General features: G+C 44.7%; 2 protein-coding genes across 4 annotated transcripts in view; both read right to left on the bottom strand.

Moving 5' to 3' along the window:
• CPA4 (carboxypeptidase A4) overlaps positions 1-1,365 on the bottom strand; it is a 37,281-nt gene extending 35,916 nt beyond the window's left edge. Inside the window, exon 1 of one of the 2 annotated variants that reach the window (XM_054497275.2) lies at positions 1,242-1,365. In XM_054497275.2, coding sequence (XP_054353250.1) covers positions 1,242-1,309 — 68 coding nt within the window. In that variant the 5' untranslated portion in view covers positions 1,310-1,365. The remainder of the gene's footprint in view (positions 1-1,241) is intronic. The other variant, XM_063668458.1, reaches the window with a different exon arrangement.
• Positions 1,366-4,716: 3,351 nt separating this feature from the next.
• Positions 4,717-27,425, bottom strand: CPA2 (carboxypeptidase A2). 2 transcript variants are annotated; one of them, XM_054497273.1, is made up of 11 exons: positions 27,336-27,425; positions 25,207-25,288; positions 24,414-24,548; positions 23,430-23,525; positions 21,037-21,138; positions 18,938-19,036; positions 17,445-17,555; positions 16,267-16,357; positions 14,517-14,716; positions 12,007-12,091; positions 4,717-4,955 (listed from the first exon to the last, which is right to left on the bottom strand). In XM_054497273.1, exons 1-11 carry the CDS (start codon positions 27,404-27,406, stop codon positions 4,768-4,770), a joined length of 1,260 nt encoding a protein of 419 aa, XP_054353248.1. In that variant the 5' UTR covers positions 27,407-27,425; the 3' UTR covers positions 4,717-4,767. The 2 variants fall into 2 exon arrangements, with proteins under 2 accessions (XP_054353248.1, XP_054353249.1); XM_054497274.2 differs by lacking the exon at positions 23,430-23,525 and having other exon boundaries at positions 4,720-4,955; positions 27,336-27,414.
• Positions 27,426-27,666: the final 241 nt, after the last annotated feature.

Below are 27,666 nucleotides of genomic sequence, written 5' to 3'. Positions count from 1 at the left end.
CGCCTGTGGGAAAGTCTTCCCTGGCCACCTGCTATGCCTAACCCCTCTGAGCCACTGAGCAATAGAGACACAGGTGTGAACAGAAGTCATCATCATAAAACTTAGTCAATCTCATATAAGTAATTACCTCGAAAAACAACCCCAAAGTCTCATTAGCCAGATAGTAAAATAGAAAGTAAACTAAGAGATAGATCCAAGAGATACAGGATTTTATTTGGAGATGAACTTGTGTTATAGCAAAAGGGTACGAGTTTTATGTTCAGAGTTCCAGCTCCCCTGCTTCCCAGCTAAGTGGCCTTGAGCGTGTTCCTTAACATTTCTAAGGCTGATTTTTTTCATGTTTAAATGGAAGAAAATAACACCCCTGCCTGGCAAACTTGTTGCGTGATCAAAAAGATAATGTACATGAAAGCTCTTTACAAATGGTAAAGTATTATGCAGTAATGAGTTATTACAATTCAGCGTTCTAACAGGGCAACATGGTATCCCTTTTATCTCTCCTACCACCCGAATGTCCTCTCCCCTGCAAACCTCAAAGCATTCTGCTTGGAGTGTGTTGAGCACGTGTGTGTGTGCGCACACACACGCACACACACGCAGACACGCACACAGTGTGCAGGCATGTGTCTCTGCATGTCATTTTCATAGCTGTGTCTAGGCAAGACCTGTGAAATCTCCACGTCCCAGAAGCCAATAACAAAGCACCAGCTCAGAAGAGGGTATAGCTCAGGGGTAGAGCATTGAACTGCAGATCAAGAGAAGGCACCAGTTCTGCAAAGCCTTCGCCATTAACAAAGAAGTGAAACCAACAAGCTTGAGACCCAGGGTTTCCCTTTACCCATGGCGGAAATTGGAAACAAACCATTTCTGGTAACCAGTAACTCTTAGTAATTAATAACATAGCTCTTAGTAACCAGTAACTCTTAGTAATTAATAACATAGGAGTAAGAAAGTAGATGCCTGGAACGGACCTTATAAATAAGAACTAGGCAGAAAAAGAACTGGCAGGAGATGAGGGAGCTGGGGAGAGACTGCAATGGTCATCTAGTCCTGATTTCACAGATGAAATCGGATCTCAGAGAAGGGAGTGGACTTGTCCAGGATGACACACAGGCAAAGCTGGAACAAGAGCCCAGGTCTCCTTCCTCCATGTCAGCTATTATCAGCCATTCATTTTCAGTTCCATTTGGCTCCCATATTTCTGAAATAACCAAATAATAAGAGGTCCAAAAGGAACTTACCCAAAAAATTTTTCTCGACCACAGATGCTGGACCCAATAAGGGCCCCAATGAACAGTATCCACCTCATGTCCCTGGGGAGTCAGTCATACGGTGGCTGAGTCAAGCTGTATTTATAAAGAGTCTGAGAGTGACTCAAGTCCTCAAAAATGCTAATGTGATTCCCAAGCACCCTTGCAACTCTGACTGTGACAGGCAGGCCCTACCAATGCCTCTCCCATTCCTTTCAAGTGATAAAGGTTGAGCCTCTCGATTTACAAGGTCAGGAACTTGCTCCAGGAGCTGAAAAAGTCTGTGCCAAGGGTACCATATTGCTCATCACTTGGCATTTAAATAGTGTTTTTACAGTGAATAAGAAAGTTCCACAGTGTTGGATGGAATTTATCCTGATAGGAGAGGTCAGATTATAAACCTGGCATAGAATTACCTCTAGAATAATAATAAAAAAGTTAAGACTATCAAAGCAAGACTGAGCTGGCTCCAAGACTACATGCTTGACAAGCCCTGCCAGAGAATTTCACCGGGGCAGGTCAGGATGAGGAAAGAGGTTTGTGGCCTCTTTTATGTATCTGAATCCTAATTCTTCTGACTCCACTAAGCAAATAGAAATGTATCAAGCAAATGATATAGAAAGGATGTTTTAGTCTGAATAAATTATCAGTGTTCCTTGGGGTCTGAACTATAGGGAAGGCTTAATGGTTTTATCAATAATAAGATTTTCGGCCGGGCGCGGTGGCTCATGCCTGTAATCCTAGCACTTTGGCAGGCCGAGGTGGGCGGATCACGAGGTCAGGAGATCGAGACCATCCTGGCTAACACAGTGAAACCCCGTCTCTACTAAAAATACAAAAAAATTAGCCAGGTGTGGTGGTGGATGCCTGTAGTCCCAGCTACTCAGGAGAATGGCGTGAACCTGGGAGGCAGAGCTTGCAGTGAGCCGAGATCACACCACTGCACTCCAGCCTGGGCAGCAGAGTGAGACTCCATCTCAAATAAATAAATAAGTAAATAATAAGATTTTCTTATACTTCCTAGACTGTGGGTCTGGTGTCCTTTCTGCCAAGTCACAGCTGAATAAATGGAAGACACTCATGATCTCCATAACGTCTTCAGGGGCTCTGGGACCTTTGAGTCTGTCCTGGGAGCCCCACTTCCCACAGCCTTTCCCATCCCACCCTCCCTACAGTCTACATGCTTTCCACACCCACACAAAGGGAGTGGACACAACCAAGGGTCATAGTTGAGAGAGTGAAAGAAAAACTATCCTGATGTGTTAAAATGTAAGACCTAATTCAAGATTATTATGATTAGGACCATGGCTATTTCAATAGGAAAGACTTATTGTGCTTAACACTGAATACGGCAAAGAAAACAGAGAGGATTAACACTGAATACGACAAAGAAAACAGTGGGATTACTAAGAGAAGACATCAAGGTAGGGCGATTCTTGCTAAAGGCAGGCCAAGGACTTATACATCAAAGGTGGGGATGAGGAACTTGATCAGATACCAAGGTGGGAGGGATGACTTCGCAGGATCTTTGCTCACGCTGGCTTAGCCAGGGCTCAAGAACCAGCCTAGTCAAAAAGAGGGTGCAGAATCTCAAGTGTGGTCCCAGAGAGAGCCTTTGTTAGGAGCTGTGGAGCTAGGGGCCATCATCTCCTCTTGCTCCCTCAGGGTCCTTTTGTCCTCTCAACACTTAAAGTGAATTCCTACACCCACCCTGTCCACCAGAAAGCGTGGGCTCAGTGTCACTGAGATCGATGTCAGCTTTGAAGTTAGCAACAAGAACAACTGAGACCCAAATCTGTAAGAGATGTGAAGTGGGAGAATCAAGGACCCAGAATTCTAGGCAAGCCGAAATTTAGTTCCTACCTTTTTCTCCCAGGGAAAATCATCCACATGAAGAAAACCTAAATCCCTAATGGGAGTCAATATCTAAAAAGAAACTGTGTGCAACCTGAGACCGAGGCTTGATAGGGCAACCAGGAAAAAGGAATGTCGTTGGCTTGGGTCCCCACCGTTTGTGTGTTTGTTTTTTTGAGACAGGGTCTCACTCTGTCGACCAGGCTGGAGTACAGTGGTGTGATCATAGCTCACTGAAGTCTCAAACTCTTGAGCTCAAGTGATCCTCCCAACTTAGCCTCCCAAGTAGCTGAGACTAAAGATGTTTGCCACCATGACAGGTGTTTTGTTTTGTTTTGTTTTGTTTTTGTACAGATGGGGTCTCACTGTGTTGCTCAGGCTGATCTCAAACTCCTGATCCTCTCACCTCAGCCTCCCAAAGTGCTGGGATCACGGGCCTGAGTCACCATGCCCTGCCCCACCAGTCTTCATAAAGCAGCACACCAGGAAAGGAAAAACCGAAGGCAACAATGGAATCAGGTATAGCACCTGGCACGAGGCCTGGCACAGTGCAGTTGCTTCATGAGTATTTGTTGAATACATGAACTTGAAAGTCCATTGCTAGCCCTAAAATGCTACACTCTTAAGATGAAGGGGCTGACACATGCTATACCATGGATGAACCTTGAAAACATTATGCTAAGTAAAAAAAAAAAAAAAAAATGCCAGCCACAAAAGGGCAAATACTGTTTAATTCCACTTATATGAAGTACCTAGAATAGGCTAATTCATAGAGACAGAAAGTAGCTAGTAGTTGTCAGGGGTTGAAGGGCAAGAGGAATGAGGAGTTACGGTTTAATGGGGAAGAGTTCAGTTTGGGATGATATGAAAGTTCTGGAGATGGATGATGGTGATGGGGGCATAACGTTGTGAATGTACTTAATGCCAATGAATTGTACACTTAAAAATGGTCAAAATTATAAGTTTTGTGTATAATTTAACACAATAAAAAACTGTCAAATGGGGCCAGGCACGGTGGCTCACGCCTGCAATCCCAGCACTTTGGGAGGCCGAGGCGAGCGGATCACTTCAGGTCAGGAATTCAAGACCAGCCTGGCCAAAGTGGTGAAACCCTGTCTCTACTAAAACTACAAAAATTAGCCAGGCGTGATGGCAGGCGCCTGTAATCCCAGCTACTTGAGAGGCTGAGGCAGGAGAATTGCTTGAACCTGGGAGGCAGAAGTTGCAGTGAGCCGACATTGCGCCGTTGCACTCCAGCCTGGGTGACAGAGTGAGACTCTGTCTCAAAAGGAAAACAAAAACAAAAACTGTCAAATGATGTTGGGAGCACTCTTCTCCGGATGGATTTTTTTTTAAATATTATTCTTTTTAGAGATGGGGTCTCCCCATGTTGCCCAGGCTGATCTCAAACTCCTGGGCTCAAGCAGTCGTCCCACCTCAGCCTCCCAAAGTGCTGGGATTTCAGGTGTGAGCCACCATGCCTGGCCTCAGGATGGATTTTTTAAAAGATGGAGGGGTACAATGCCACGACTTGGCTGTGTCTGAGGGCAGCAGAAACTGGAGAAACGGTGCTGCCAGATCAGGCTTAGAAAAATAAACAACACAACCCAACTTTGCTTCAAACCAAAGAGATTTTAATGGCTCTTGTTTCTTCCCCAGGGCCCTAATAGGGGTGGTCTCGCACATGCTCCATGATTGCCTTCAAGCCAAGCCAGGTCTCCTTGGCTGTGGGCAGGATCTGATGGGCTGGCAAGAGGAAGCCGTAGCGCCCTGTGTCTCTCAGTTCAAAGGCAAATGAGTACTTGATGCCATAATCATAGGACCAGTCAATGCTTCCTCCACTGGCTTGGTCTGAAGGGCAAATGAGAATAAAGTTTGGTTACACGACTACCACTAGCCTTCACGCAATGGAACCTCTATATTAAATTCTATTATCATAGGTAAGCCAGGCCCCTAGGTGTGAACTGTAAGAGGAGGGAGAGTTTAGTAGAGGGTCACATTTATGAAAAAACACAATAATTTGAAAAGCAAAAGGTGTTATTCAGCGGACACTGAACTGAGCCTTCCTTTGGTGCTCTTAGGAGCCCACGCCATCCTAAGTGGCCTCTTCTCCACCTTAGGTAGGCCACACCATTTCCTTCTTTAGAAGGTACAGACATGGTTTTCTCCAGTGGGAGTGGAGGGATTACAAATGCAGCAAGAGATTCGGTCCCTACCCTCAGGGGACTTGAGCATTAAGGGTGGAGCACTCTCTGCTCTGCTATCAAATTGCATGTCCAGCACCTCTGTGTGGTGGGTTCAGCCAACACAGTAATGTGCACCTGAGATCTGTGTGGCCGCTGATGTGACAGATGATGAAGGAAGATGGCATTAACTTACAAGTCAGTCATGACTCAGAAAAGCCGAGCAATGGACCGGCCCTGTGGCCCCTCCCAGGAAGGGCAGTTAGAGGTCACAGGAGGACTTGGCTGAGGTACAGATGGCGGAAGCCACCTAGTCCCTAAGAATGGGGCTGGAAAGACCAGGGAGGTTGTACCAGAAAACAGTAGGGCTAGAGGTTAATATTGTGAATTAATATTGTCAACTCCCATGATTTTTGTCTTTGCCTTCACCCAGCAGAGCAGCTTGGAAATTAATGCCTGGTAAATAATAAATACTAAATGGTTGCTGATTTGAACTGAATCTTCCCTGGACCAAAATTACCAACTCATACGTTTTGGTGTGGCTACATGACACAGCCAATCACACTAAGAGGTCAACTGTAGACAGAATACTGGCCTCAGATAGAATCCCAACCCTATAAATCATTATCTGGGTGACCTAAAGCAAGTCATTTATTTCCAGATGCTTCACCTGTCACATAGGGATGAGATACTACTTGTTTCACAGGGGAGTGAGAATTAAATGGCATAATGGTTGCAGTGACACTACTGGCTGTGTCAATGTGCTAGGCACTATGTTAAACTGGTTCGTGAATTTCTAGGTAGGTACTAGCCTTATTCCCATTTTACAGATGAGAAAACTGAGACTAAGAGATTAAGTGGCAAGGCGTCGCGGCTCTCTGCCAACACTTTCGGGACCAAGGCAGGAGGATCACTTGAACCCAGGAGTTTGAGACCAGCCTGGGCAACATAGCGAGACCCTGTGTCTACAAAAAAATTTTTTTAAAAAATGAACTAGGTGTGGTGGCACAAGCCTGTGGTCCCAGCTACTCAGGAGGCTGAGGCCGGAGGGCTGCTGGAGCACAGGAGGTCCAGGCTAACAGTGAGCCATGATCCTGTCACTGTACTCCAGCCTGGGCAGCAGAGTCTCTAAAAAATAAATAAAATAATAAAATAAAAACAGGGATATTAAGTGAAGGAGCTAGGACAATGTATGTAGAATAAGCATTCAATAAATGTCAGTTATGTTTGTAACTATCATTGTCAATAAATGACCAGGACCCCATCAAAAAAGTTAGGCCATGTTAAGGACCGGAGTTATCTGTAGCAGAGCATTCACCAGGAAACTAACAAACAATCAACGTTTATATAGTGCTTTAGAATTAGGGAACACTTGTATTCCACATAATATCTTTTGAGCCTCTCAACAACCTATTTCACAGATATAAGAAACCAACGTAGAATAAGTGACTGGACCATGGCTACTTGGTTCCAAAGTGACAGTGCTATAATTCAAACCCAGGCCTCTGTAGCCAAGCTCTGTGGGTTTGTTTGTTTGTTTGTTTGTTTGTTTGCCCCCCATGCCTCTCTGAGAAAGAATTCAAAGAACAACTTTTGGGCCAGGTGTGGTGGCTCATTCCTGTAATCCCAGCACTTAGGGAGGCCAAGGCGGGTGAATCACCTGAGGTGAGGAGTTCAAGACCAGCCCGGCCAACATGGTGAAACCCCATCTCTACTAAAAATACAAAAATTAGCCGGGCATGGTGGCATGCACCTGTAATCCCAGCTACTCAGGGGGCTGAGGCAGGAGAACTGCTGGAACTCGGGAGGTGGAGGTTGCAGTGAGCCAAGATCGCCCCATTGCACTCCAGCCTGGTGACAGAGCAAGACTCTGTTTCAAAAAAAAAAATTTTTTTTTTAAAAGAACAACTTCTGAACCAAACACCTACTGTAGCACAGCTCCTCAAAGCCCTTTCCAGACGGGAAGCTGCCCAGGAAATGTCTCACCCACTACAACTATACAGCCATCTCTTGGGTGGAGTGAGGCAGGTGTTCTGCCCAGAGCTGCATACTGACCTGGGGCAGGAAGCAAAAAGTGCCGAGTTAAAACTAGTCCTTAGAGGTAGAGCTTGTCCAAGCTGGAATGAGGCCAGGATAAGAGTCAGCTGTGGACAATGATGCGGCTAGAACTTGGTGGGCCATTCACAGTCGGGCTCCAAAAGATCATACAGCAAATCCTACACCTGTCCAATATCTGCTTATTGGAAATCTCTTCCATTTCTGTGACCTCACCAAAGAAAACATACTAAACCTCAGCTTTCCAAGGTCTATCTTACTAGTAAATACCTCCAGATAAGGTGGATGAAAAGCTAGATTCCTTGTAATAAAATGGCTGAGACCTATGTAGGGGTCTCGGGGATACACAATGCTATTCGGCTGACACTCTGAACTCCAGCCTCCACTCAAAGGCTGCCAAGCAAAGGCACTCATTCCTCAGTATTAAGCTGCCATCATGTCTCAAGCTAGGTCCATCCTCTGTCCCCACTGCTACCACTCAGAAGGCCCTTCTCCCTGGGGGTATCCCTGATGAATGTGAGGACAATCCCATGTGGAACATGGTTAAAAAGTCTCAGCAACTGTGAGCTGATCAGTCTTCCCAGAGAACCGCCTAAAAAATATGTAACAAGAGGCCGGGTGTGGTGCCTCATGCCTGTAATCCCAGCACTTTGGGAGGCCGAGGAGGGCAGATCACGAGGTCAGGAGTTTGAGACCAGCCTGACCAACATGGTGAAACCCTGCCTCTACTAAAAATACAAAAATTAGCCAGGCTTGGTGGCACATGCCATGTAATCCCAGCTACTCGGGAGGCTGAGGCAGGAGAATTGCTTGAACCCAGGAGGCGGAGGTTGCAGTGAGCCAAGATCACGCCACTGCACTCCAACTCGGGGCGACAGAGCAAGACTCCGTCTCAAAAAAAAAAAAAAAAAAAAGCAACATGAGCGCCAAAGCTGTTCATTCTGTTTAACTTGACAATCTTGCCTCAGGAATATATTCCAAAAAGATCATCTAAGAGAAAAAGGAGTTGGTAGAAACATGTTTATAGTAGCACTGTTTAGCATAAAGATGAAACAATCCAAAGACTCAATAACTGGGATATAGCAACATCATGGAATAACAAAAAACTAGAATGTAAATTCATAAAACTTTACAGGAAATGATGTTAATTTTAAAAAGCTGAACATACCAGTAATCCCAGCACTTTGGGAGGCCGAGGTGGGTGGATCGCTTGAGGCCAGGAGTTCAACACCAGCCTGGCCAACATGGCAAAACCCCATCTACACTAAAAACACAAAAATTAGCCTGGCGTGGTGGCACACACCTGTAATCTCAGCTACTTGGGAATCTGAGGCAGGAGAATCTCTTGCAGCCAGGAGGCGGAGGTGGCAGTGAGTCAAGATTGCGCCCCTGCACTCCAGCCTGGGTGACAGAGCGAGACTCTATCTCAAAAAAAGAAAATCAGGACTAGCACGGGTGCATTCCCGTGATTCCCGCCATCACCCCTCCTATGGCTGTGGCTATATCCATGCCCACAACACGTCCAAAGACATGCTCCTCTCATTCCATCCTGAGCCACAACTTCTGCCCACCTCTGCTTGTCCTCCTGTCCCCAGCTCTGGAACCTCACTGCACTGGTCATTTCTTCTCTCTCCTGTATGTTCCACCTCTCCCTCTTTATTTGTTCTTTCCCACAGTCCATAAATATATCTCTTATCTCAAAAAGAAAAAAGGCTTCCATTCTGCTCTCCTTCCCTTATCCACGCTTCTGAAACTGCTCTGGGTTAAGGTCACCAATAAGCTAGAGATGAAAATTCAATGGAAAATGTCCTGTCCTTATCTTAGTTGACTTTTCATGGCCTTCACCATTGTTGACCGCTGCCTCCTTTTCATTTTTTTATTTCTTTTTTTTTTTTTTTTTTGAGACAGAGTCTCGCTGTCACCCAGGCTGGAGTGCAGTGGCACGATCTCGGCTCACTACAGGCTCCGCCCCCCGGGGTTCACGCCATTCTCCTGCCTCAGCCTGTAGCTGGGACTACAGGCGCCCGCCACCTCGCCCGGCTAATTTTTTGTACTTTTAGTAGAGATGGGGTTTCACTGTGTTAGCCAGGATGGTCTCGATCTCCTGACCTCGTGATCCGCCCGCCTCGGCCTCCCAAAGTGCTGGGATTACAGGTGTGAGCCACCGCGCCCGGCCTGCCTCCTTTTTAATAATTACTTCTCCCCTGGTTTCTGACATCCAGGGTTCTCTGCCTTTCTGCCTAGCCCATGCTGCTAACCCCTTCTGCTGCCTAACACCTTGCTCCCTGCTTTGTCCAGGGTTTCTCTCACTCCAAATGTTCCCCCTGCTCTACTGGTCCAACCACCCACTCTATGCCAACTCTTCCCAAATCTCTCTCTCCACAGAATCCCAGGGCATGTAGTCCAAAACCTACAGACCATCTCCATTTGAATACCCTACAAGGAGCTCCGCCTCAATATGTCCACAGCTGAATTCATTATCTTTGCAACCTCACCCCTCTTTCACCTTCCTGGACTTCTCCCTCAGTGAGTGGCACCACTCAATGACTTTCAGTGAGGACCTCTCCCCATCCAATAAATGACAAAGCTTCTTGGCTTTACCTCCTAAATCCCTTCCATCGTCACTGGCCCTGCTGTAGTTTGGGCCATTGTCTCTCACCTGAACTCCTCCTCCTCTTCCTATGGGATGTCTCTACTGCAGTCCCTCATCACTCCATCCACACTGCTGCTATGTTTTAGCTAAATACAATGCCTCAATTCCCTCACCGTCCTGCTGAAAACCCCCCAAAGGCTTTTAGAATCCTCTGGGTTAAACCTAAACTCCTTACCATGGCACACAAAACCCTGAACTTCCCCAACTCCCTTTTCTCCCTCTTTCATTTCAGCGATCTCAACCTACTTGTAGCTCCCAGAACCCATCACGCAATTTTATACTTCTATGCCTTTGCATATGCTGTTGGCTGTGAGAATGCCCCATCCTTTTTCTCCTTCTCTAGCTACCTGGCAACCAGTCTTTACAACCCTACCCTCTTCTTACATGAAGTTTTTCCTGACTCCACTTCCATCAAATCCCCCGACTTTCTAATACTTCTGTACCATGTATAGCCTACTATTGCACACATCATACAAAAGTTCATTTGCCTTCCTGTTCATCTCTTCTATTAAAGAGTTCTGTGTGGGCACATTATGTCTCCAGTGCTTGGCATAATGCTTAACATATAATAGATGCTTAATTTAAAAGTCTGTTAGAATGGGTGGCCAGGCATGGTGGCTCACGTCTGTAATCCCGGCACTTTAGGAGACAGAAGCGGACAGATCACTTTAGGTCAGGAGTTCGAGACCAGCCTGGCCAATTTGGTGAAACCCTCTCTCTACTAAAAAATACAAATAAATAAATAAATAAATAAACAAACAAATAAATAAGCTGGGTGTGGTGGCGGGCGCCTGTAATCCCAGCTACTCCAGAGGCTGAGGCACAAGAATCCCTTGAACCTGGGAGTTGGAGACTGCAGTGAGCCGAGATGGTGTTACTGCACTCCAACCTGGGTGACAGAGCAAAACTCCATCTCCAAAAAAAAAAAAAAAGAAAAACAGAATGGGTGCCTATTAAAGGCATTGGTTTCCAAAGGATCCTTGGGCATGGAAGCACTGGGGAACTCCTGGGCATGGAACTGTGTGGTCCTGAGTTTCCAGCTTTGTCCATAAGGAAAGGACCGTGCCTTTGAAGGATTCAGAACCTGCACAAGGGTGCACTGGGATTTCCCAAAGCACTGTAGTAGTTTCTTGTTTTTATCTCAATCAAATGGGGAAGAGGAGGGCCTAGAAAGTCTGATGGCAGACTCCCCAGACTTATTCCTCACACTGCCGCTATTCCTGACTTCTCCTCCTCCATCTCCACATACTCTGCATCAACACATGGCTGCAACAGAGTCTATCCACGGAACCACCTGGGTCCTCTTCAAGAGTCACACCTATTCTGCCCCCGCAGTCCATGGAATTCTCAGGGCATGAGCCCCTCTTAGCCTGGAAAGGGAAGGTAATAAAAGAGCCAGGTCTTAGGCCAGGCACAGTGGCTCATGCCTGTAATCCCAGCACTTTGGGAGGCTGAGGTGGGCAGATCACCTGAGGTCAGAAGTTCGAGACCAGCCTGACCAATGTAGTGAAACTCCGTCTCTATTAAAAATACAAAAATTAGCTGGGCATGGTGGCACGCACCTGTAGTCCCAGCTACTTGGGAGGCTGAGACAGGAGAAGTGCTTGAACCCAGAAGGTGGAGGTTGCAGTGAGCTGAGATCAAGCCACTGCATTCCAGCCTGGGCAACAGCGTGAGACTCCATCTCAAAAAAAAAAAAGAGCCAAGTCTTGATAAAGGCTTATTTTTAGATAAACAAATTCTACAGAATGAGAGTGAGCTGTAAGGATCTGAACAAGCACAGGAGAGGGCACAAAACATATACTTAGGGAGTTCTTTGTTCCGGCCATCACACAGTAAGTATCTCATGGAGGAGACTAGATTCACTGAGGGAAATTGGGGAAGGTTGGGTTCCATGCATGAAGACCTATCCCTTTCAATAAAGGCATTTAAAAGTTTTGGCTCAAACTCACACTGTGCCTGCCATCTTAGTGGGTCATTTGTAAAAACTTCCAGCACATTGGATACTTACAGATGACAGAGCAGATTGGTCCCACTTTATACTTGGTGCCATGCAGGCTTCTCAGAGATTGGGCAGCCTTTTGGGCCACTTCACTCTAGAGTAAGAGAACGAAAGAAAGGCAGACAGATAACACTTGTCTCTTGGGAGATCAGTTGCCCAACAGCAACACAGAATGCTCTAACTAGACTGTCTAGTTAATTGAGGTGAAGGCACAATACCCTTTTTATTTGAACCATTTTCACTGTGAAGTAAGCTTACTTCTCCAATAGAAGTAAGTTCACTTCTATTGGCTTTGAAAATACAACATGAAGGTCCTCATTGTCTATTTGATCATCCTGGTGTTTCCAACACTCAAGGATTCATTATTTTGCCACCAGTTCTCCTTGTTCAGGGGTGTGGCTAGAAATAGGGTAGATTTAAGGGGTCTAAAGAGAATGTGGACTGACCCCAGGACATATGTGGGAAGTTGACTTTTCTTTTACTGGATCCCTACATTGGCTTATTTCCCTATGGCTGTCTCTTTTTCCAAGAAGTAGAGCTCAGAAAAATATTTTCCATTATTTGAGGGTTCCAATTTTGACTGATTGAGGCTTTACTGTCCTTGTCAGGGATAAATGTAAGGTCTTGAACTTGGGTCCAGGAAAACAACTGTACAATTACCAGATGGGGGAAACCTGGCTTGGTAGAATCCTTGGAGAGCCTGGGGGTTACTCTTGTCAATGAGCCCAACATGAGTCAACATCACAGGGCTACTGCCAAAAAACTAATGTGATCCTCAACTGAATTTGCAGAAGTGCACGGTCTTGCTGAGGGTAGTTATGGTCACACCCTGCTCTGTGCTGGGTAACCCACAACACACATTTCACATTCACTTCTGGGAGCTACCTGCTATAGTTTGGATGTGTATTCCCCTCAAGCCTCATGTTGAAATCTGATCCCCAAGAATGGCGGTGAGGCCTAATGGGAGGTGTCTGGATCATGGGAATAGATCCCTCATGAATGGCTTTGTGCAGTCCTCACAGTTAGGAGTGAGTACTTGCTCTATTAGTTCCCTCGAAAGCTGGTTGTTAAAAAGAGTCCGGCACCTCCCGACTCTCTCCCTTGCTTCCTCTCTCACCGTGTGATCTCTGCACACGCCAGCTCCCATTTGCCTTCCATGAGTGGGAAGCAGCCTGAAGCTCTCACCAGATGCCCAATCTTCCAGCCAGCAGAATCATAATCCAAATAAAACTTTTTCCTTAATAAATTACCCAGTCTTAGGTATTTCTTTACAGCAATGCAAACAGATTAAGACACTACCCTTGAAGAAGCATATTCAGAAAACAGCAACCAGAATAGTAAGGGAACTTGAGCCCATGATATGAACGCTTGAAGGAACTGAGGTTATTTAGAAGGAGTAAGAGCTAGGAGAAGCAGGCTGGTGATCTTCAAGTAATTAGTGGATTCACTTCTCAAAGGGAAATAAACTTGCTCAGTAGAACCAGATGATAAACCAGGGCTGATACGTGAAAACCATACAGAGATTTCACTCTCTATAAAGAAGAACACTAACAACCTCCCCTGAAGGCAGGAAGCCATCTAATCATAGCCTAGATTGACTGTCTGCTAGAGGTTTGAGCACCAGGTTTAGATAATTTAAGGTCATCTAGGTCTAAAAAAAGAACATTTTAGAACATTCTTTTTCCCTGATATGACCTTGAATGGTAATACTCACCATCAAAACCTCACAGCGCTCAAATCTAACTGATGAGATGAAAGGCACACTTGAATTGCAATAATCTAGTCTATTTCTGCATGGGACTGCTGACAATAATCTACTTGAAGGTAAATTGACAAAAAGGTCCCAACTCTGGGCTTATTTCTAACATATGGGTTTCACAAACCAAGCCTAAAAGCCAAATTGGAAATATTTGCACATTCTTTTTAGCTGGGGATAGCTCTTGCTCAACTGTGAACAGCCTCCTGAGATGTCACCATCTGATCTAAGGCTGGGGCCAGTTGGCTTATTCCTGAAACAGGAAGGGTGACAGAAGGTATCAAGTTAGGGAAGTGAGTGTTTTACCCCCCAACATCATACACCAGTGCATCGTCATGGTAGATCATAGAGCCAAAGGCCCCAGAAAAGTATAAGACAAGTTGCTGAGAAGCAGAATTGCTCAGCTTAGAGTATTTGACTACCAATCCAAGAGCCTCATATCCAAACCCAAGGGTTTTTTCCCCCATATGCAATAGAAAAGCATGTTCTGGGAATTTATGCTCAAACCAGGCTCCTGCTCATCTAGATTAAGGTAACAATAACTTCATGAATTCTATTTCCCAAAGAAACTTAATTTAGGAAAGTTCAAAACCAGTCTTTCAAACCTTTGGCTGCATCATAATCTTCTCGGTGGTTGAACTTATGTTTCATTCATTGCTGTAATGGTACACCTCCACCTTAGGGCATGACTTTATGCCTGAAACTTGCTTGACCACACAATGGATGTTTGTTGCTGGGCTGAAATTAAGTTTCAGAAACTCACCAGCTCATCAAAGTCATCTAACTTGGTACATTTGTACCCATAGGGGAACATCAGCAGCTGGGAATAGCTGTGGAGGGTAATGAAGGCCTTGACTTTTCCATGACTCTTGATGAAGTCCACTATGGATTTCACTTCAACTTCAGAGTTGGCACTGGGTCCGTGGTATGAATCAGAGCAAGGGTTGCTGCTGGCTCCAGGTCCTGGGGAGATGCAGAAGTAGCCCAGTGAGGACAGTGAGCTCTAAGAAGACACTGTAGGGAGGAGGTCACCATGCATCACTAATTTTCTCCTCTGGAAGTCGGGGCAAGATTGTCATTGTGTTAGATCAAGTCTCTTCCAAAGGTTATAGTCAGAAAGCCTAACTGAAGTGATTCTGGACACATCTCTTCTTCAAAAAATATGGTTCCTCTATACAGTATAAAGAGCCATCTAATTAGATCATCTCCTCTCTGTAGGAGTTATTGGAAGAAAAGCTAGATTTAATATTATGGATGGAATTCCTGCATTGGGTGGGAGTTTAGCAAGTTCATTTTCTGGGATCTCATCCAATTCTTAGAGTCCAAGAGTAGAAGATTCTATGCATCTGTAATTCCAAGGCACAAAGCCACAAATGCAAGGAACCTCTGACACCCTTTCTGCAGTGAGGAAGTCATGACTACATTTGACAACAAGGCCACCTTTGGCCTTGATTTTCTCAGCAACTAGAGTGGCTCAAGACCACTGAAATGGGTCCATTGTAGGCCTGGCCAGGGCTCTCACTGCTAGAGAAACTTCCAGGGGATGAGTAGGGGTTAGGATTCCCTAGGCTCCCCATGTGATACAGACAAAATGTCACCTTATTTTAAAATTATTTAATGAAAATAATATTGCGGGGATTGACATTGAACTGTGGGCCATTGCTCAGTATTGTGCTTTAATTATTTTTCCCCTACACTCCAAAAAAAAAGAAGAAGAATTGTAAAAGCAATGAATGAAGTTGCCACTCATCCATATCCTGTAGCAGTTCTCTAGTATGTCCTGTCTTAGTTCCATAACTCTAATTAATTAGTTTGTCTTACAAATACATAGTGATTGCCTTCTGCGTTGCAGACACTGTGCTAGGTGTTAGGAATACTACAGTGAAAAAGACACAGCTCCTGACCTCAATCTTATCATAGCCTAGTGAGGGGGAAAAAATTTAATTCTATGGTTACTGAAACATAAGGGGTTTTCACCAGTGGCTGAGGGCATAAAGGAGCCCCCTAACTAGCCTGACACGGAACTCCAAAACATAAGAGCTGTCACAAAGCCAGGGCAGCAAGCTCACATTTTATATTTGAATCTGTTTTGAAAGTCAGTTTCTCCATCCTGTGTGTATGTACTTCTTTTAGGTTTTCTTTCTCGAAGCATCCATAGATGATGTAATGCTTCTCCTTGGAATAGATCCTATCTCCCTCTAGTGGCTGGCTCAGGGCTTCCCGAGTCCTCCCGCTACTGCGCAAAGTCTTGCTCCCGCTGCACAGAAGGCTAACCGGGCGACAGCTTGTGGGAAAACCAAGATGTGAGACAAAATATATTAAATGCTGCTCAGAGCTCTGTGACAGCACTGTGCTCCTGTGAAGGGAATTTAGTTAAGTGTTTTTCAAAGAGGTTTTTAAATGGCTTAAATCCTGGATGGGCTTAGCCAGCTGATGCAGTGCAGGGCCATTTGAACCAGCTTGTGGGCCAGACCACGGGCTGACCATCCCTGGGGGCAAGTCCCTGTGCTCACCTCCAAAACCTGCATCCCAGTTCCGGTTAGGATCCACACCAACACAGAGGCTTCCAGATACCTTGGACCGGGTCTTCCGCCACATACGATTCTTTCAGATCCCACCCAAAAAGCGCATGGAAAAAAAAGAAAGAGGGTCATTCAGCCTGATCAGAAGGTTCCTTTAGAATTCTGTCAATTTCCCCAGTTCTCTGGGACACTTCTGTCCCTTGGCTTGGGGAGGTGTTGGACAGTCCTCATAGGGGTTCTGCTAGGAGTTTCTCTGCCATCTCACCAAAGTGAGACATGAATACGCCCCCATCTCCTCAAATGAACGCCTGCCAAACACGTGCCATGGAACCCTAGTTCTGTCCAAGGCCAACAGCAAGAACCAAAAGCAGAAGAGAGGGTTCTGCAATGAGACTATTTGGGGAAAATATGGAGCTAACTTGGTAAACTTACTTCAGAACTCCTAAGGATTGTTAATGCCTTGTTTTTTATAAACCTCTAAGAAACGGATATGGTGGGCGGTGTTTCCTGGTCTTGACAATGGAACCCTTGATTCATATGGTATCTCATGGGATGAGTACTAGTATTAGTATCAGTTTCTTTGAAAATGTCTTTGAAAATGCTACCGTAGTTAGCTCTCTCTAAAAATAAACTTGAAGCTGTCATTCATTTTGAATATATGTGGGGTCACGGTTGCTACAATAGTGTATTGTAATGAGATTTTAAGGGAAAAAAAAAACTACGTAACTCTTTTTAGTGATATTACGGAGGGTTTCGCCCACAGATTGTAAGTAAAATGCTAGATGCACTGTACTGCCCACCTAAATCCTACTGCAATCTAATTGTCAGCAGGTAACATCCGCCTCCTCTTTTCTATCAATCTTACCACAAAAAAATGCGAGATAATTGGAACAAATCTCCTAGATGACTCACGGTGAACACAGAGCTCTAATAGCCCAGCCTAACAGCTGAAATGGGCTCTGGCTGAGGCAACATGTAAAGACATCATGTGTTGGAATAAGAAGTGATTATAACCACTTCTCTATCCCTCATTTCCGGGTGACTACTGAGAAATTAGACATTCCATTTAGAGTAAATCAAGAAAAGAATGAGTACTTTTATTTTGCTTTTGAAGTTCCTACACATCTCCTTAGGTCCTTGTTGAAGAAGGGAACAAAATCCAGGCTTACTTTGGTTTGAGAGAACACGTATCCATCAGGGTTTGTGACTGGCAGGAGGAAGATGTCCAGGGTGTCCAGAATGGAAGTGATGGATGGGTCCTTTCCATAATCAGAAGCAATCTGAGCAAAGACAAGATACATGTCAACCTCACACACCGCTTCTGTCGGGAACACAGGACAGAATAGTAAGGTAATGTGTTTTTTCCAGATGTGAACCAGGGATCACTATTGATCAAGGAAAGTCTTCTAGGCATCCAGCAGTCCAGTCTCCTGCAATGTTAATGTGTTGAATATGCTAGCGTCTGTACTTTTATTTCTAATCAGAATAATTTACTTCTATTGAGTAAAAATCAGATATCATGTATCTACTCTCTTTCAAAAGCAGTAACATTCTTCCTATTCATCCCAGTGAGACATTTTGCAATAGTGAGCAGTGATATATGTGACTTATGTGGACCTATGCACCAAAGAAATTTTGTTTGGTATTCCTTAATCCCTACATGAGATAACTTTCCAAAAGAACTCACAACCAACATCAGATTACTTAAATATGCAGAGACATTGCTAAAGACACAGAGAACCAGTTAAATTCCATTTGGGGAATTACATTTTTACTTGCCATTAACTGCAGTTGAGTTGAAGTTTCTGCTGGATTAAAATTTATTCATTTCCTGTGCTCAGCCATCCTAAGGCATTATTATTCAACTGTTAAATATCCATTTCATAATACCCTAAAGGTAACCGCATTTTAATTGAAGGGAAAAATGTATCAGTCGGTATGCACGTGGTTGCACATGCTTGAATGATCTGATGTGGATTGATTTCCTCTGCTCGTGAATTAACATTCTGATTTATAGCATGTCATTTTTGAATTACTTAAGAAATACCAGACTAGGTCATACCCAGCCCCATGTCCTGACTCTAATGCCAACAAACTTGTGGAAGAGAGATCTTACTACACCCTACCTTCAAAATCAAATTTGGGAAATTTTCAGAACAACCCAAACACCCTTAGCCAACTCCACTTTGGATCTGTGGGTTAACTCTTCTTGCACCTGTTTGTATTTTCCAGGTGACCCCCTTTCATGATTTTATAAATTTCTAGCATATCACACCTCAGCCCTCAGGGTTCCAGGCAGCAAAGTGATTTTTCTCTAGTTGGTTCTTATGCTGAAATCTGGCTCCCAAGGGTCCTCCCTGGCCACCCGTTCAATCTCTTTAGCTTACTGAGTCTTTTTTTTCCCCCTATCTCTCACTCAACAGCAATCATCACATCGTGGTGTCTTTTAACACAGTGCACAGTGGCCTGCCCAAGGGGAGGAGCCTGGGGTGCTGGATGGGGCAATACCAAAAAAGTCTGGATGGGTTGACTGCCAGCCCGTGTGACAAAAGAAGGGTTTTGGCTGAGAGTGCCAGCCATCAGGACCACTGGGACCATCATGGATTTTGGTGGGCCTGACCCCAGAAAGGCAAAATAAGCAAGGAATGTTAGGCAAAATGACCTTATTTGCTGTCCAAAGTGCCGTAGCTTGTGTAACCCACTCTCGAGCATGGATCCCAGCATCCAGCCAGATAGCTGGCTTGTCTCCTCCGGTGCTGAACTGCAAAAGCAAGTGTGGCAATGTGAACGGCTCCACCGCCATGGCACCTGGTTGCCTCCTTTCTACCCTAGACCATCCTTCTCTGTCCCTCTCTCTGTTCTTGATGTGATTGACAGAGAAGGAAATACAGACAGGGATGCTGTCGACTAACTCTCATTTAAGGAGAATTTTCTTTTGTCCCCTTTTTCGAATGCAAGTGTAAATACAGACTGAGGGGCATAGACAATTCTCCTCCAATGTTTGTAAAAAATCGTTGTAGATGATGACATGAAAATATCTTCATATGCTGAAAATTGGAAAAAATGGATTACAGGATTTCATTTTTATTTTTAAAGAAACTAGTTCATTAATACACACACATACATATGAGAAAAAAGGAAAAGGAGAAGGAGGAAGAGACAAAAGGAAAAAGAAAAGAGAGAAAAAAGTAGAAAAATATACAACAGATTGTTAATAGCTATTATCCCATAGTTGTGGAATTAGAATTATGAGGATTGTTTTTCTTTTTTCTTTTCTCTATTTTCCAAATGTATGCAATAATAGTGTTTTGTTATAAAAATGCTTGTGATAACCTTTTGAGACCTTCATAAAAACAGGATAGCAAACCTCTGGAGGTACTTTCCAGAGTTTAAATTTTATGATCTAAGTGACTTAGTTTTATTTGAAACAGTGGCTTTGCCAATTGGATCAGTAAATGGAGAGGAAAAGATTATTTTTGCACCATCAACTTCTATCTCTGTGCAGCATTCTAAACACAGCAGATAAGGTAAATGAGAAATGCAAATCCTTGCTAAAAATTACAGTTCGTGGGTTCTACGAGTTTTAGTTAAAAGTGCTTTGTGCCTTTTCCTCTAAAGAGCTCAAATGTAAAAAGCAGGGAACTTTGAAAAACACAACATCCTCCACCGCCCAACCACCCCGGAAAAGGGAAGGCCAGGAAGCCCAAGGTGGAAGAGAATCTGGGGTTTTCTGATCCAACTCGGCGCGGGGAGAGGGGGTGCGGGTAGAGGAAATAAAGAGAAAGAAGGGAGGTAAACATTAGCAAATGTATCCTAGTGGTATAAAGTAGGCAAATCACTCCTCTCAGGCCTGCTTTGGGAAAAACGCTCTGGAGAAATCCATCTGTCCCAGTTAGTCAGTTGGTTCCCAGCCATAACGTTTCCAAATTTAGCGAGGAGTTGTGACATTACCTCTTTTTGATTTTTTTTTTTCTCTTAACTAACTCTTTCTAGGAAATCTGGGGAAATAATTTTCACTGTTTTTGAGGACAAAGTGCAAAGCTTGAAATTATGTGCACAAAGACTGTCAGAGGTTACGAGACGGCGTAAAACCCTAACCTTTTTTCATCTATATCCTTTTTCAAAAGATCTTCGTTCAGGGCATTTGTCTTTGCGGTTTAGGGTTTAGTTTTCCATCATTCTTCTGCATACGACCAGAACTCTTCTTTAAAAAACAAAAAAGAAAAAAGAAAAAAGAAAAAGAAAAAAATGCAGCTTAGGCAATTAGTGCTTTTTCTTTTTTAACTGGTGTCCGTGTGTGTGTGTGTGTGCGCGCGCCCGCGCGTGTGTGTGTGTGTGTGTGTGTGTGTGTGTGTGTGTATTTAAAGAGGAAAGAAAAAAAGAGAAGGGGAGGGGAGGCAGAGAACTCCCAGCTTGATGAATTACAGCCCCCAGCCCCCAACCTCCCCCGGCCCGCACCTCCCCCTTCCTCGGCTCCTATTGGCGCATTTGCCCGGGTTCCCCGGGAGCTCATCGCTCAGGACGCGAGCATTAATTCACTCCTGCAGACCCGCGTCAGCTTGCTCAGAACAGAGAGAAAGAAAAAGAAGGGGGCGGGAGTGGGGGAGTGGATACTCAAAACCAGCAAGGACCGGTTAGGAGGAAAAGAAAAAAAGTAATAAAAAGGAGCCGCTCTGTAGCACAAGCTGGGACTGCCGGCTAGCCTGGGAGGAGGGAGATTCTAGAAACATCGAGAGGAAGAACCGTCCCTGCACCGTGTACCTTGAGCACGTTCATAGGCCGATTCTCAAAAGAAGAGCCAATATTCACTTTGCTCACTAGACCAGGGTGCTCAGCCACGAGGTTATCCATTTCTTGGGAAATCTGAAATGTTTCAAGTGAATAAATAGACATTTGCGAGTGAACCGTCTGTTGCATGAGATCTGATCCCCTGGTGATTTTCCCCGTTCCCTTGGGACACAGCGGAGGGGGCAGCGCGGCCCGAGCTGTAGGGTCGGAAGGTTTGGATCCAGCTGAGTGCTGCTGAGTCCATCGGCGTCTGCAGGGGCTGCAGCCCAACCGGCTCTTTGCAGTTTTGTGTAAAGCAAAATGGCACACTTGCCTGAGGTAATTGTGGCTTTTGGCGACCCCAGCCCTGAGGTGGGGTTTCTCGCCCTTGCTAACAGAGGAACACAAACGGTAGTGCCCCCTCCACCCCAAAATGTATGTAGAGGCGATCGCTACAAAATGTCTCCCGGCTAAATCAGGCCCAGGGACAATGGGGTTTCTGCTGCAGACGCACTAAGGCCACCGGCTACTCCAGCTCCTATTTTCAAGGCGATTGAAATTTTGTGCATCTGGAGAGCCCAAGCTGTGTCCATTGCTGGGATTGAGACGTGTCCGGGCGCGTTTGGAGAGCTAGCGGGAGGAAGTCAGTCCCTCCAGCTGTTGCCAGTATTTGCACTCTGTGGGAGACAGACATCAGTTTGTCTGGGAGAGAGGGAGGGCGTCTTGTTTGCTTCACTTCCTTTTCTTTCTTATTCTCTGTGCTGGTCCACAGTCCCCTATCTGAAACCCTTGAGGCCATATATATTTCAAACAAGATGTTTGTTTCAGGGGAGAATTTTAGAAAGGTAATAGGAAGTATATATTATGTATTACACACGGGACATTGCTCCGTATTCAAGCACATTAATATTATTTCTGGCAGTGAAACAAATGAGCAGTGAGGCAGTTCAGGTCAGATTTTGCTCCCAAATGAGTTTAGGTCAAATCAGGTTTTCCTATCAAATAAATTAGGAGAAAAAAATGTTTAAAGCTTTTTGCACTTAAAAACTGCCAACTTGGAGACTTGGTGCCTACCAGATACCTCTTCTCTGGCTCTTTCCTACTCCCCATGCCACCCCTTAGCCCTACAACCACCATCCTCTCCGGCCCCTTTCCATCCCTCGACTCTTAAGTCAGTGCAGATAGATTCCCGTGGGCCTGGAGAAGAGCTCTGTGCCACAGAAGTAAATGCAGTACTGCCCAGGATCCCCACAGCAGCATGGAGTAGCAGATGCAGGAAAGGGATAGTCTCCACAGAAACAACAAAGCCCAGGAAAGACAGCAGAGACTTCATGAGGCTTTGCTGCCATGAGGTCTTAAAGAGCACATCCCTGTGAGGCAGAAGAATAGGGTCTGGAGGCAGGGAACCTAAGGCCAATTCAGGCTGACTCCCTAGAACTAAATCAAAAAGAAAACCCCAACTTTTCATGCCCAGGTAACAAAAGGACCAGGGGCTACTCCCTTTGCACCAATCCCTGCTTTTTGGCATGGCAGATGGAAAATTGAAAGTACCTCTGATTGGTACCTTCCCGCAATCAATCAGATTGGTTGCAAGCCAAGTCTTCATTTGCATAGGAGTATAACTTTGTAACTTCACTTCAGCCTCTGACTGGCCATTTTCTGCAACCCATCAGACTGATCGCAGGCTACTACTTCATTTACATAGGGTGTACACCAAGTAACCAATGGGAAACCTCTAAAGGGTATTTAAATCCCAGAAAATTCTGTAATGGGCTCTCAGGCCCCTATGCTCAGGCTGCTCCCAACCTGTGGAGTGTACTTTTGTTTTCAATAAATATATGCTTTTGTTGCTTCATTCCTTCCTTGTTTTGTTTGTGCGTTTTGTCCAATTATTTGTTCAAGATGCCAAGAACCTGGACACCCTCCACCAGTAACACTTGCATGGAAGTCAGAGGCGTCAAGGTGGTCCCTGATTCCATCATCAGTGGCAGCCCAGAAGCACACCTCTCACCTGGCTCTGTGCCCCGATTGCATCGTTAGTGGCAGCCATGATGGCTTCCCTGGCTTTGTGGGCAGTACAGGTCAGAAGTCAGCAAGGCGGCTTAGGGCAAGAGCCCCAGCCTGAGGGGGCTGCTTGTGGGTACCCTTTAGACACTCCACAGCGGGTGGCTGTTGAGATGGGCAAGTGGACTTCAGGTCCTACATGAAGCAGGAGTAGGTGTGAAGCCAGTGACACTGGTACTGGCTGTGAAATCCTAAGGAAACTTGGAGAAGTTAGAAAATAATAGAATAATTTCTAGGCCATTAAATCACCACGTGGAAGTATGAGCTTTGTCCTTAGAGGAGAGAATGGCCTGTCTCTGTGATGTTCATTTTGAAACACCTACCTCTTCCAGGGTATGGTAGGCCCCAAAATTGAAGTTACCACTCCGTTCTCTTCTCCTATTAAAAAGCATTTCTTCATTCTCTTTGTCCAACAGGACCTAAGATAAAACAATTCTATCTATGATTGGTTTATAGCAATGCATTTCAGTCTGTAATTGTGAAGGAAAGGGTAACACTCGGGTCCCCAGTACCAAGCTTTCCTCTTCTTGTCCTGTAGGCTTTGAGGTCATGACTTTCCCTTATTCTGGCCCCACTGTGAAAGGGGATGGAGCATTCATGGGATTTCCTACCAGCCAGATGCTGCAGGTGTGCCAGGGTAGGTTTGCAGGCACAGTCTTATGGCTCATCCTACCTTTCTGGGAGCTCAGGGCCTGAGTTAAGAGTTAACCTCTAAACAAAAACTAAATCAGGCCAGACTCGGTGGCTCATGCCTGTAATCTCAGCACTTTGGGAGGCCGAGGCGGGCAGATCACTTGAGGCCAGGAGTTTGAGATCAGCCTGGGCAACTTGGTGAAACCCCGCCTCTACTAAAAATACAAAAATTAGCTGGGCGTGATGGTGCATGCCTGTAGTCCCAGTACTGGAGAGGCTGAGGCTGGAGAATCGCTTGAGCCTGGGAGACAGAGGTTGCAGTGAGCCGAGATCGTGTCACTGCACTCCAGCATGGGCAACAGAGTGAGACTCCTTCTCCTCCTTCTTCTGCCTAACATCCTTTGGTTTGTACTTTATATTTCATGCTGTAGCCTGTCTTTTGCCCTTTCCCTTAAATTCTTTGTTACCATATTCTGCATGTGCCAAATGCAAAAGAGAGAGAGACAGTGCGCTCCTACCCACCTTGCAAGGGGAGCCCAGACTGCCGGAAGGTCCTAGTGGCACCCACAGGTCCCTTCCCTGCGGAGAGTACTCAAGCATAAAAGAAGATGGAACTGAACTGATGTTCATGTGGCCCAGCAAGCTGCAGGCAGGTGAGTCCATGGCATAATTACCTGCACGTCTTCAATCATGATGGAATAGGCAATTCCCTGGGACTCCAAGAACGCTTTGACTGCCTGGACGTTGACGAAGGGAACTCGGACGTGGGCTGTCTCACCTGGGGTGGTGGGTGATTTCCAAAAATCAAGCTGAAAGGGATAGAAGTCCAAGCCAAGGAAATGAATGGGCTGTTCTGGGGAATGGACAGTTCAGCACTGACAGATTTCTAGAAATCAATTTGCATCCATTTTATCTTGAGCCCACAAGTTTTGGAATCATTGTGGAATCACTATGATATTGCAACAAGGGCTTTTAAATATCCACGTGTCAGCAAATCCATTATATTGTTTCCCCTGCTCCTATGGCTAGATATTAAAACTGGCAGAAGGAAAAGATTATTAAAATGATGGCAGTTTTTTTAAGCTGGGATTCTAGCTATCCAATTCATTTAATAATGGGATATAAATGCTATAAATTATTTTATAAGGGAAATATGCACTAAAGGTGTTTAATTTTTGAAAGTAACTTTCACATTTGATATCTCTTTTCGTTCTTACAATAAACCTGAGAGATAGAAGAACAGCATATTTATCGCCATTACTCTGAGTGAGAAAATGAGATGCAGGGAAGGTAGGTGACTTGCCCAATGTCCTGTAGTTGGGACTAGAGCCCAGGTTTTCAGAAACCCAGCTGCATAAGTTAGCATTTCACGCTATGTCATGGGAGTCAGAATACAGTCGAAAATAGATCTCAATCATGTTTAACTGTATTCATTCTGGGAACAGCAACTCCCACTAGATCAAATACCTGGAGATGTTCTTGAGCCTCCAATTGTAGCAGATTTTTAATTTGTTCCTCATTGCTTGGTACAATCTCAAGAACTTGGTCTCTAAAGAAAATTAACCACAAATATGACCTTAAAAGCAAAACCTGGATACTGTTTCCTGTTGCTTTCTGCACCTGTTAGTCTCTGTGTATAACAGACTAACGCAACAGTCAATAATCTCTGTGACAATCCAGAAACTAATAAATAGTATACTAAACCCACATCGCCAGAATGAGAAGGTGATAGAATGGTGTTATTTCCTCCCAGGAAATGTTACCTAAATAATAATGAATAGGTGTACCTGCTCCTAGCAGGAAGCCTGCCATTAAAGTTACCTTTCCCTTAGCTAATAAGTCAAATAACACCTGCTGCTCATGAAGTGTTATAGCTTTTAATACTTGCCTGTTCCTGTTGTTCAGAAGTAAGTTTTTAAAAAGTGGAATAATTTGGTGCTTGTAAGAGGAAACAATTCATATGTGGGTAGACCTAAGATTTTGTTTTTAATGGTTTTGGGGGTTTTGTTTGTTCTTTGTTTTTGTCAACTGAAAATGTATCAAGGTTTTATCCCCAGACCCCATTCATGTGGCCCAAACATGGGGCGTGGCCAGAGATAGTTGGGACCCTAACAAATTATGTGCCGTGCCTTTCTTTACAAACACACACACACACACACACACACACACACACCCTTAATAGGGAATAAAGGATGAACAGGAAAGAGAAATCTCAAAACAATCAAGCACATCTCTTTAGGAAGAGTTCCCTTGGTGACAGAGCTTCCCCTTCTAGCCTTTCTCCAAGTAGGCAGACTTTCTAAGTCACTGCCCCAACTGTTTGTGCAGTGGGGAAGGAATCAATACAATGAGCCATGTACAGGGACCAGAATATGGGTCTTCTGAAACCAAGCCCCACGCAATTTCCTACGAACTCCAGTGGAATACAGAAGTGATGGAATGTGAGCTGTTCAAGGCTCACCTGCCACAAATGGTCTGAAAATTCTTCCATGTAAGTCTCTATTTTTGGTTAATGCATGGACTCCCAGGAGTCCTCCTTTAAAATGGGAAAGCACTGAGAAAAGTAATACAATAGGGTCATATTTCCTGGTGTGTGTTCTAAAGAATAGTAGTTCTTTGAGTTACTCAGAGAAAGAAAGAAAGAAAGAAAGAAAGAAAGAAAGAAAGAAAGAAAGAAAGAAAGAAAGAAAGAAAGAAGGAAGGAAGGAAGGAAGGAAGGAAGGAAGGAAGGAAGGAAGGAAGGAAGGAAGGAAGGAAGAAGAAAGAGAAAGAAAGAAGGAAAGAGAGAAAGAGAAAGAGAAGGAAAGAAAGGGCAAGCTGGGAGCAGTGGGTAGTTTATGATTAAAAAAAAAGAGTACATGCTGCAACCTAGATCCCCTCTTATAGATTTATAATGCACATTGATTTAGCCAAGGCTCCTAGAAATCCTATAGTTTGTTTAATCCTCTGATTCCCACATTTATTTGACCAGTGGCTTTTTGGGACCAAACTTATTTGACTGCTTTCTTAGTTCCCTGGACCACTCTTCAAAAAATGCTGCCTAAAACCCTTCATAGAATCATGAAGCAAAGTACTTTGGAGCAAAGATGAGTCCTCCAAAGCCAGGAGAGGAGGAGTTGAGCTGAAATCTATAGCCCTGGCCTTTCTATTTCATGAGGTTCCACCACCTAGATGCTGAATCTAAAGATCGGGGGTTAGGGCACAAGGGCTAATGTGGATGGTAAAGCCCAGAAGAGCAGGAGGAGGTGGGAGAGTAGCGTTGACACCCGCTGAGTTGCCTGAAACAAATGGCCACACAGCTGTATTTTCCCTGATGTCTATCATCCCTACAGTCTGATCACTGGAGGGAAAAATGAGTGAGGACAGAGAGAAATAGGGTTATGTGTGTTCAGTTTTCACTTTTGTCTTTTCCTTTAAATGTCATTCACCCCCTTTATGATCATCCACTCCTATTTTTCCCACTATTGACTTATCCCCAAATCTAAGAGAACTTTTCTGAAAACACTGAACACTTACACCCATTTACTCTGTAACAATCAAAGCCTCCATCAATCAGGTAAGTAAAATTCAAAGAAGCACCAGAAAGCATAACTTACCCCACAAATGTTTCTAGACAGTAGATATGCCCAAAAAGGGCACCAAAAAACAGGACCAACCTCATGGCCATGGGTTTTCCTGGAGTCCAGAATTCAGAGTCCTTCCCGAACTTTATTTATAGGGATGGCAGCTGAGGGTGAACTGCTGGCCCTCTGAGAACTCATGTGAATTCCCACATGGGAAAATTCCCACCTGCATGTGAAATTCTCAAGGTTGTAGACATCCACCTGTGTGATATCACCAATCTGTACATGTTCCATTCCCAGGATAAGATAACAAACTTTGATGGAAAGAGAACAAAATTGCTAGAGCATACCAAGGGCAATATAG

This window comes from Pongo pygmaeus, chromosome 6, assembly GCF_028885625.2.
Source record: "Pongo pygmaeus isolate AG05252 chromosome 6, NHGRI_mPonPyg2-v2.0_pri, whole genome shotgun sequence".
NCBI lineage: Eukaryota > Metazoa > Chordata > Mammalia > Primates > Hominidae > Pongo > Pongo pygmaeus.
Note: the sequence above shows the minus strand (reverse complement) of the source record. Positions and strands in the feature narration are given on the sequence as shown.

Excerpts from the sequence above, each read along its gene's own strand:
- CPA2 (XM_054497273.1), bottom strand. The coding sequence starts at position 27,406 with ATGGCCATGAGGTTGGTCCTGTTTTTTGGTGCCCTTTTTGGGCATATC. Across the intron at positions 14,717-16,266 it reads CTGGGATGCAGGTTTTGGAG|GACCTGGAGCCAGCAGCAAC; the intron begins GTGAGCACAGGG and ends GCATCTCCCCAG. Across the intron at positions 12,092-14,516 it reads TAGATGACTTTGATGAGCTG|AGTGAAGTGGCCCAAAAGGC; the intron begins GTGAGTTTCTGA and ends CTCTTACTCTAG.